The following is a 10,768-nucleotide window of genomic DNA, read 5'->3' on the forward strand; positions in this document are numbered from 1 at the left end:
GAGGCCCTGTATTCAAATCTTTGTATCACCAAAAATAAAAATAAAGTGCACACTTCAGTAGATTTTCATATACTTACAGTTATGTGGCCATATTCCAATTTTAAAGCATTTTCATGATCTCAATCCCAGCACATGGGAGACTGAAAACAAAGGATCTCAAGTTCAAGGTCAGCTGGATTATACAGTGAAACCCTATCCCAAAACACAAGAATAATGCATTATCTAATCAAAGATCATGCATTGCATTTGATTGATAGAATTCTTTGGTCTCCTTTAATCTAGAATTGTTCTCCAGGTTATTTTTTCTCCTTTGCTTATTAACTTGCTGTCTTTCAGATTGCTCTACAATTTGGATTTCTCTAATCCAAGGGTGACCTTTTTGGCCAGAAAAAAGTTGTTTCTTAATATAGTAGGCTTTGAAGAAGCAACCAAAATTTTAATCAAGCTGCATGTTTAGAGCTATGCTTTGGAAATCTTTACTGGAAGAACGAGAAAACTGGCAAGGCATATGATAAGTAACAAGAGGGGGTGGATTTTGTGACATTGTAAAAAATGAAGTTTAACTAGCATGTTGCCATTAGACATTCTTCTTTACTTAGTCGTGAGGACTAAGGATCAGAGCCAGAACTAAAGCAAAGTTCTGTATTAAACATGAAACATAATATTTCCAGGAAGCTAGAATACCTGTGGACAAGCAGGAGCCCGGTGCACTCACAGTGTAATCGTCATGCAAATAAGCAGTTTCTATCAAGGTTAGTTGTGGTAGCCAGATGCATAATAAGGCCAGGTACTGGAGAACCTGCTATCTTCCCCTCCTGTTTCTTCTTCCTGGTTGTCAAAGAAAGAAAACTGATGGATAAATGTTCACTTTAAAAAAAAATTAGTGTTATTATAAAGGTGATGTACAGAGGGGTTACAGTTACGTAAGTCAGGTAAAGACTACATTTCTTTTTGAAAAATGTGATCCCTTCCCTCTCTTATCTGTAGTTTACCAGTTTGCATTTTGAAAAAAGTATTTTGTACATTTTCAGGTCTCACTAAAAGTATTTTTAAGATAAAACTACCAGAAATTGTTGCCAGTTTGTGAGAGTAAATCTCTTGAGCATATGAGACATTGAAGCTTTCCCATTTTTATTCATTTTGGAAGGCGATGGAAAGTGTATGCATATGTGGTTTTGCTGGTGCCTGGGTCCTCTGTACTGGGGTAACTACAGCCTGCTGAGCATACACTTCCTTTGATTTGTTTTTATCTCTTCACAGTGTTCTACGGAAACGTATTCGAGAGGACAGAAAGGCTACCACGGCTCAGAAGGTGCAGCAGATGAAACAGAGGCTAAATGAGACTGAACGAAAAAGAAAAAGGTGGTTATATTGGCAACCTATTCTCACTAAGATTGGGTTTGTGTCAGTCATTTTGGTTGGCACTTTGGTTGGCTGGACACTTTTTCACCAACATGTCCTATAAATAAAGTTTTGCCTGGCAAGCTTCTGCACTAATTGCCGACAGTGCTGCATTAATCTCAAGGGTTTGTCTGTTAGCAGCAAATGCCTCATACCCCAAAGTTGGTGCAGTAGAATAGACATCAGCCAGATAAGTGATATTTACAGTCACAGGCCCAGCCTCTCAGGATCTTCACTGCAGGTTCCTCTGAAACCCAAGCTGTAAACTGCTCTAAAATAAAGACATTGGTGTTTGTGAAAAACTGGTACATTTTGCAGCTGTATTCACACATGTCAAACGTAATACTTTCTTTGCCTGACCAACATTGAGAAATCCTTTATTATAAGGATTGGTTTTGGAGGCTATCCGGATTTAACCTGCATTTGACATAGCAATAAATATTGTGGTTTTATCTACATTATTAATGGAAAGAAAATGTCATTTAAATGTGTGTAATGTATAATGTACTGTTGATATGGGCATCAACACTTTATATACCTAACCATTTCAGGGTAAAGATAATTTTATAAGTATTTAATCTTACTTTTGTAGTTAAGTGTAATTTTTAAAAGCTCAATTTGAAGTCTTACCATAAAACAATGTAAATTGTATGTTGATTCAATTGTATACTGGATACATTTTTCCTTTTCCTAAAGGAAAAGTTTGATATGAGCAGTTAGACCTGTGGATAGCAATTTCTATACGTATTTGCGTTTCCTTTATGTTTTACAGTTAGCTCTGTTTTAAAAAAAAAAAAAGTCAAAGACACAACATTTTTCTGTGTGTATCTTTGAAGGAAAATTCTTATTGAATAGTAAAGTAACAGTTGGTCAAGACTTTGTAAAGGGATTGATTTCTGCCAGGTGTGGTAATACACTCCTGGGAAGCTGAGGCAGGAGGATCACAAGTTTGAGGCCATCCTGAGCTACATAGCGAGTTCGAATACAGCCTGAGCAACATAGTGAGACCCTATCTCAAAAAGAAGAAAGAAAAAAAGAAAAGAAACTGGATTCTGTAAAGCCCACGCATGACTCATACTGGGTTTTGTTTTATTTTGTTGTTTTTTGTGAAATTTTCAATGTAATTACCCTAATTTATAATGGGGTAAGTCATGATTTAGTTTTAAGTAAAAGAAGCACTAAACTTCAGTTCAGTAGACTGAAGTTTTGAAGTAAGATTTTTTTCAAGTTCTCTTTTCTTCAATAAATAGTGTCGTGATGTGTAAACCTTACATTGTCCCTTTAACTTCTTAACAGTATTTTTAAAATATATTGTCTAATGAATTTTAACTGCTCATTTGAATCTCATTCAGCATTCCATTCAGTATTTGATTCGTTCAGCTTAAATTTTAAGTGGATGGTATAAATTGAAATGCTAGCTGACATTCACTGGTTTTCTAACTCCATACATTGGAGCTCCAGAAAGGTTACCAAGAGGTGGCAGAGAAAGGTTTCAAGCTACTAACCACAGCATCCCTGCTTTGTCTCTTTTAATACACCCTGTAAGATTTCTGCCAAGACTTAAGTTGTCTTGGAGGAGGCAGCTGTCATTTAAAAGCAGTTTGAAAACCATTTGTATAGGTAGGTGTTTTGAAGTGATTTGAATAGCTTTCTTGAATGTATCAAATGTGTGAAAGTAGGATGTAGGTGGTACTATATTAAATAAGATCTATGTACATGTGCCTGTGTCCTAATTCAGTATTATTGTGTCCTATAACCTTGAGATGGAAAAGAGGTAAGGGAGACTTGCTTATGTCTTTTTGTATTAAACCTATCTTTAGGCATCAAAATCCTATTGGTCATTAATTGGTTTAGGCTTTTATCCTTGCTGTAATATGGTCTGTTACCCCCAAAGTCAAATGGGGATAAGTCTTAGGAGCTTTCTACTTGAAAATAGCCTTGACTTAAGCAAAAGTATAAAGACTTCTTCCAGGAAATAAATAATGATAAGACTGTGCCCAGCATATTGCTGGATGACTTCTTTGTTAGGTTCAGCACTGCTCTTTATCTACTGTTTATTCTGCTGGATGTGTGATAGTATACTTTTAAAATCACAGCACACTGAACACTCAGTGACCTTCAAGAGTCAATCTGCTTCCTCCTTTGAGCAGAACTTTGAGGATGATGGTGACAGTGAAGACTTTAAACAGGCTAACAGTTTACTAGTACTGGTAATTTTGTGAATGCCAAATGCAATATATGTGTTAATCGGTGGTGGGTGATCATCTCAGTCCTGCCTGTACTGGTGGGGGAGACAGAAACATGTTGCTTTCACCTGCTCCAATAATAGCTGGAGGAAGAAAGTGAGCAGTCTTCGGTATGGGGTCTGCATCTATGAAAACCATATCCCTAGTCTTCATAGTATTTTTCCAAATGCAACAGATGTTAAAAGTTCGGTGTTGGACCCCATTGGCTCACACATATTATCCTAGATACTCAGGAGAATGAGGTCTGAGGATTGTGGTTCAAAGGCTGTCCAGGAAGACAAATCTGAGAGACTGATCACTTAACCAACAAAAAGCCAGAAGTGGAGGTATGGCTCAATGATGGAGTGCTAGTTGTGAGCAAAAAGCCAAGCAAGTATGTAAGGCATTGAGTTCCAGCCCTAGTACAGGCACATACACACCCCAAAAAAGTGGTATAGTTTGAACCCAATCAGGTAAGTGTCAAGTTTTGAAGAGATGCAGGAAGGGAAGATAAGATTTTAAAATAAAGGTGGGTGTTTTATTTTCAGGACAGAATTCTTAATTCACATCCATCTCTGCTACACACAGACACAACCTTTATTTAATGCTGAAGTCATGAGGGGTATTCCTTTCCAAGTTTATCCAAGTATATTTTATGTTGACCTGCTACTGATTTTTAATCATAATACATTTCTCTATGTTTGGTTTATCTATATATAAAATGAACGTACCTTTCTTTTCTTTTTTTTTTTTTGGTCGATTGTAGAACTTGAACTCAGGACGTGGGCCCTGTTACTGAGCTTCTTTGTGCTCAAGGCTAGTGCTCTACCACTTGAACCACAGTGCCACTTCCATTTTTTAAGTGGTTAATTGGAGATAAGAGTCTCATGGGGACTTTTCTCCTTGGGCTGGCTTTGAACCTTGATCCTCAGATCTCAGCCTCCTGAGTAGCTAGGATTATAGGCATGAACCACTAATGCCCAGCAAAAATGCCCCTTTTTTTTTTTAATAACAAAAAGATGAGCAGAATTTCAGAGTATTTATTGTAAAGACTACTTCTCGTGTTTAGCAGAGATTTTACATAATTGTCAAGTTTTCTATCTCTTAGTCCTTTTGTCCTTTTTTTTTTTTTTTTTGCCAGTCCGGGGGCTTGGACTTAGGGCTTGAGCACTGTCCCTGGCTTCTTTTTGCTCAAGGCTAGCACTCTGCCACTTGAGCCACAGCGCCACTTCTGGCCATTTTCTGTATATGTGGTGCTGGGGAATTGAACCCAGGGCCTCATGTATACGAGACAGGCATTCCTGCCACTAGGCCATATCCCCAACCCCCCTTTTGTCCTTTTTGATCTACTTTTTTTTTCTGTTCCTGGGGCTTGAACTGTGGGCCTGGATGCTATCTATGTTATCTATCCCTGAGCTCCTTTTGCTCAAGACTAACACTCTACCACTTGAGTCAAAGCACTACTTCTGGCTTTTTCTGTGATTTGATTGGAGATAAGAATCTCACAGACTTTCAAATCTCACCCTTCTGAGTAGCTAGTATTATAGTCATGAGCCACTGGTGTACCCAGCTTTGTTTCACAGTCATTATGTATCAACATTTCTATCAAAGAAGGAATAGGAAAAGAAAGGATTTTTTCCTTTCCTTTCCTTCCCCACCCCCTTCTCTCTCTCCCCCTCTCTCCCCCCCCTCCTTCTCTGTCCATCTCTCTCTCCCCCCCCCCCCCATCTCTATCTCTTTCTTGTTCTGGGGCTTGGGCCTCAGGGCCTGAGCACTGTCCCTGGCTTCTTTTTGCTCAAGGCTAGCACTCTGCCACTTGAGCCACAGCACTGACTTTTTCTGTGTATGTGGTGCTGAGGAATCCATCCCAGGGAGGGCTTCTTCATGTATACGAGGTGAGCACTTTACCACTAGGCCATATTCCCAGCCCTTTTTTTTTTCTTTTTTAAGCATGTTAATTTTTCTTAACAGAGCTCTGTATAACAGGTGTGCGAGAGAACAGGATTGTATCCCACACTGACCTTGTATACATGGTGCTCTTGCCCTTTGTCTTAAATAAGCTAGAACTAACAGCTTGAAGCAGGAATCAAAAGCTACGTAGTACTTTGAGAAGTAGTTGATGACCAGAAAGGTCCTCTGGATTTTATCCGTTCCTTCTGACCTTTAAGCCTGGGTTCACAGAGATGATGGCCACCACTGTTCTCAAAGAAAAACTGCAGCTGGTTGCCATCTAAGAGCATCTCTGACTAGATTTTACATAAATGGAAACTAGAACTTGATGGTATTAAAATGTTTTGGAGCCAGACACCAGTGGCTTATGCCTGTGATCCTAGCTACTTGGGAAGCCGAAATTGTTGATCATGGTTTCCAGCCAGCCCAGGCAGGAAAATGTTCATGAGACCTCTTTCTCAACTAGATGATGTGGTGGGTGCCCATCATCCTAGTGAAGTCTGACATGGGTGGATTGTGCCTGGTAAGAAGTGAGAGACTATCTCAAAAAGAAAAAGCAAAAACCTAGGCTGGAGGCCTGTGTTGGCAGTAACAGTGCCTGCTTAGCAAGCCCAAGGCCCTAAATTCCAAACTCCACAACCAAGTTTCATTGACCATTGTATACTTTATGCTCAATTATTGTACAGATTTAAAGACTGTCTTGATTTTTACTTTCAGAAACAAATCTTTTTTTCAAAGCCATTTCACTGTGTTGCCCAGGCTAGCCTTGGCTCAAATGCCTCTCCTACCTTAATTTCCTGAACAGCTGGTTACTAAGGTGCCCCTCCCCCCCTGCAGCCAGCTTTCCTGTACAAACCTTAAAAGAGACTTATTAAAATGTAATCTTAAGTCAAACGCCACTAAGTCTATAGACCATTTCTTTGTTGGGGCAGGATCTCAAGGCTGCAGTAAGTACTGGTTTCTGTTTTCCTCTAGCAAGGGAACACGTGGGTCCTGAGTGTAAAAAGGTGCCTTCCTTCGTCAGCCCAAATTTAATGTATCTGTCCACTGCTTGGAACTAAGTGGAACTGAGATTTCGGCAGAAAATCTCTCCTGCATTCTCACTTAGACATCAACAGCTAATAAAAATATCTTAACTTTGATAGCCCTTATTTGGCTTTGATTTATTTAAGTGACTAGTAATGGGCATAAGCATCTCATGAAATTTCCTTCATAATCAATACATCTTGTCAGTGAAATGCCAGGCCTTGGTTATTGTCTGAATCATTGACTGTGGACATGGCTTGTTTTGCCATCCCACCCCTGCCCCCCAGTGCACATGTGTACACATGACTCCATTTATCCTACCTGTCTTCAGGGCACTTTTTATGAGATGCCATAAAAGGTCCCCTTGCCGTTGAAAGTGTACACATGGTAAGGTGCCTTAGTAGAAAAAAACTTGGGTTGTGTGTAGTCCTTGGTCACTTTTCTGCCGAGGAATCCCTAGTGTCAGTACTTAGTACACACCAATATCTCCACCCCTTGGCTTGGTCCAGGTGGGAGTTATTTCATTATTTCTCCATATTCAGGAATTTGGGTAGTAGTGTGAAGAGAAAGCTTGGCACAACGTTAGCATGAATATTGTTTTCATTTTTCTCTTGGCAGAAAGAATTTCCTGACCATTTAGCACGTTCCCATTGACCCAAAAACAATGTTGAGTCATTCGCCACAAGTGTTTTCTCTCAGTACTCTTCAGAAAAATGGCTCTCTTTCATCCCCAAGGTTCTAGAAGGATCCATGTCCCTTGCTATTGCTGACTTTTCTCCTATGCTCTTTCCTGGCATAGAGCCACCACAAAGTACAAGCACTGAGCGGCACTAGAGAGGCGCTTTGCCTTGCTTTGAGAGCTCTGTGTTAGCTGACAATAAAAACTGTGAGAAGAATGATAATTTCTATCTTGGGATGTGATCTTTTGGGATGTAGTAATAAGGGTTGTGAGGATATTACAGACTTCTTGGTACTGTGTTGTTTCCTGTTAGAATACCTTGAGTGTTTTGAGCTGATGCAAGGAAAATAGTATGGGAATGTTTTACGTGCAGAAGAATCGGAACCTCTCCTTTAAGTCAGTGTGGCTCGTCTGAGAGAAGATTGTGATCATCCCTGGCTCATCTTAGGAGAATATGAGTGTGATTATCCAGTGGCAAAAAGTCTTATTTAAAGACATTCCTCCTGATAATTTCATTTACCTTCTTACCCCTCAAAATCATTTACAGAAAAATAGTTTGTGTTTTTTTTAATCTTTTGGTTTTTATAATAAGTAGTAATTGGTTAACACACCACGACAGTGTATGCTGAATATATCACACATCTGCTAACCACTTCTAAATTGAGGATGCATGCCACCTCGCTAGATAAGTGGTATCCTATTTTCACATAAGAAAAGCGAGTGGGAGAATAGGGAACTCGCCCACGGTGGCACAGCTAGTTCGTGACAGAACGGAAATGCAAACTGCAGTCTAGATTCCTGCAGCTCCAGACCTCATTCTTTCCATTATGCTACAGTGACTGTTTATGTGGAATTCAACCAGATATTCAAGAAGGGAAATAACAGGTAACCATCCTTGTTCAAAACCAAAGGAATCTTGTTTTTTTGTTTGGTTTTGGTTTTTTGGGTTTTTTGTTGTTTTTGGTTTTTGGTTCCTCCTCCCCCCCCCCCCCCCCCCCAGTCCTGGGGCTTGAATTCAGGGCCTGGGCACTGTCCCAGGGCTTATTTGCACAAGGCTTGTACTCTACCACTTGAGCTACAGCACCACTTTGGGCTTTTTCCGTTTATGTGGTCCTGAGGAATCGAACCCAGGGCTTCCTGCATGCTAGGCAGGCACTCTACCACTAAGACACATCCCCAGCCCCCCCCCTTTTTTTAAGTGGAGAATAATAATGAAATAGTTTGAACTACCAGTGAAACAGAAAGAATGTATACCAAAGCATTATTTCATACACTTAGAATTAATTATGTGCCTTTGTTTTAATGAGCAGACTAAATGCAATGCAGATAGAAGCACATTTTGCTGAAGTCAGAATCAACTAGTTGGGATCGGGATCCTGGGGGTCCCTGGAACACTCATCCATAGTTCCTTGTGAGCCACCCTTGTCCAGTGCGCTGTCTCGTTCCTTGGTGACTCTGTTAGTGTTTGGAAGTCAGAGACTACTTAGACTGCTTCCTATAACCTGCCTGCCTTCAGGGGAAGAAGCCTACTTCTCAGGATTGGAGGATTTTGACTACATGTTTTGGCGTCGTAGTGTGAATCTGGCTTACATTTTCTGTTTATACGTGTGGGGATTCAATACTGACAATTATTTAGATTTGGGGCGTGTGTGTGTGTGTGTGTGTGTGTGTGTGTGTGTGTGTGTGTGTGTGTGTGTGAAGTAGAAAAGCAGAAATAATCATAATCTTCCAGAAAGTTTAGTTGTTTGCCAGTAATTGTGAATTGGCATAAAAAATTCTGTTGCCCTTCATAGTATTCATTCCCTCAGCCTATTGCTCATTTATCTAAATTTTTGGCATTAAATACAATAAATTTCTCTATTTTGTGCCTGTGTTTTAAGCAGTGTTGCTTAGTTCTCTAGCTAAAGTCATTAATTATCCTTCAGGACACAGTTCATCTGCTGTTAATCTGATTTAAAGACACAAGCCAATTTTATGTACAAGCTGTAATGTTTTTAGCAGTATTTCACAGTCCAGGGTCAAATTGAATTACACTTTTGTCCAGAACATATGTAATCTTGCTAAATTTTTGTGGCTACATTTTTTTTTTAATGTCTATCAGTAAAATAGAATGGCCTAAAGTAGCTCCTAATTCTTGAAACAAAACGGAGTTCTTAGGCTTTAAATGAGTCTGTCCCACACCACTAATTCTATTTGGGAATCAAGCAGCCTCACCAGAAAAAGAGTGAAACACTTCAGTGTGGTTGAGCGTGATAGGTTTGCCTTTTTAGTTCATTGTTAGTCCTTTTGTGTTTGTGTGTATCAATGTAGGTCTGTGTGTTTGGTAAATCTGAATTGAATAGATGACTTCTTATTTTATGTTTTAGGCCAAGATTGACAGACACCTAAATATTCATGACTTGAGAATATTCTACAGCTATAAATTTTGAACCTTTGATGTGCAAAGCAAGACCTGAAGCTCCGGAAACTGATGTGAGGCTTGCTAAGCCTGGTAGTGTGCCTCACGGTTGTCTGTTTACCAAGTAAACTTTCCACCCAGGGAGAGAAGAGCACCAGCAGCAGAGGACTTGCAGAACGCTTGCATTTCATGTATTGTTACGTGTTTTTTTTAATGCGTGTATGAAATGTAGAAAGATGTAAAAGAAATAAATTAGGAGAGAATACTTTGTATTGTACTGCCATTCCTACTGTATTTTTATACTTTTTGGCAGCATTAAATATTTTTATTAAATAGACTATGTTGGTTTGTGTGCATTATCTTAGGACAGTTGTAATTCAAATACTGAATATTTTCTTATGGGTTTACGCTCAAATTTTTGTAACTAGCAATTGACATTTAAATTGAAATCAGTTCAAAACATTGGTCAATTGCTTTGGATTTTTTTTTTTTAAGCAACCCCTCAGTAGAGCCTTTCTCCCAAATAATTTGGGTTAAGTGTAGGCAACAACAGAAAAATTAGTGTTTTGTCACTGGAAAATATTAATAGGTACAAAGTGTTGCTTTATTATCAAAGTTAGTTTTGAATATGTATAACAATTTGATGCAAACTTATTTTTGGTCAGTCATAGGGCTTGAACTCATGGCCTGGGCTCTGTCACTGAGCTCTTTTTGCTATATGCTCATGCTCTGCCACTTTGAGTCACAGCACCACTTCTGGTTTATGAATGGTGGGTTGGAGATTAAAAGTCTCACAGAGACTTTCTACCCAGGTTAGCTTTGAACCTCGGTCTTCAGGTGTCAGCCAGTGGAAAACACTTTTCTCTCCTCCCCTCCCCCCAACCCTAGGATTTGAACTCAGTGTCAGGGCGTTTTTTATGTTCAATGCTAGCACTCTAGCACTTAAGCCACAGCAGTACTTCTAGCTTTTGGTCGTTAATTGGGGAGAAAAGTCTCAGACTTTCTTGCCAAGGGTGGCTTTGAACCATGATCCTCACATCTCAATGTCCTAGTTAGGGTTACAGGCATGAGCCACCAATGCCTTCTAGA

General features: G+C 39.5%; 1 protein-coding gene and 1 long non-coding RNA gene across 4 annotated transcripts in view; one reads left to right on the forward strand and one right to left on the reverse strand.

Moving 5' to 3' along the window:
- Nucleotides 1-10,016, forward strand: part of Ptpn2 (protein tyrosine phosphatase non-receptor type 2) — a 97,818-nt gene extending 87,802 nt beyond the window's left edge. For 2 of the 3 annotated variants that reach the window (XM_048363039.1, XM_048363041.1), the window contains exon 9: nt 1,261-3,397. In XM_048363039.1, the coding sequence (XP_048218996.1) occupies nt 1,261-1,465 (205 nt within the window). In that variant the 3' untranslated portion in view covers nt 1,466-3,397. Of the gene's footprint in view, nt 1-1,260; nt 3,398-9,647 lie in introns of those variants that run through there. The other variant, XM_048363040.1, reaches the window with a different exon arrangement.
- On the reverse strand, nt 4,552-5,046 carry LOC125363783. Its single transcript, XR_007213344.1, has 3 exons — nt 4,977-5,046; nt 4,856-4,857; nt 4,552-4,744 (listed from the first exon to the last, which is right to left on the reverse strand). It is a non-coding gene; the product is annotated as an uncharacterized LOC125363783 (long non-coding RNA).
- Nucleotides 10,017-10,768: the final 752 nt, after the last annotated feature.

The sequence above is a fragment of the Perognathus longimembris genome, chromosome 15 (assembly GCF_023159225.1).
Source record: "Perognathus longimembris pacificus isolate PPM17 chromosome 15, ASM2315922v1, whole genome shotgun sequence".
In the NCBI taxonomy this organism is placed as follows: domain Eukaryota; kingdom Metazoa; phylum Chordata; class Mammalia; order Rodentia; family Heteromyidae; genus Perognathus; species Perognathus longimembris.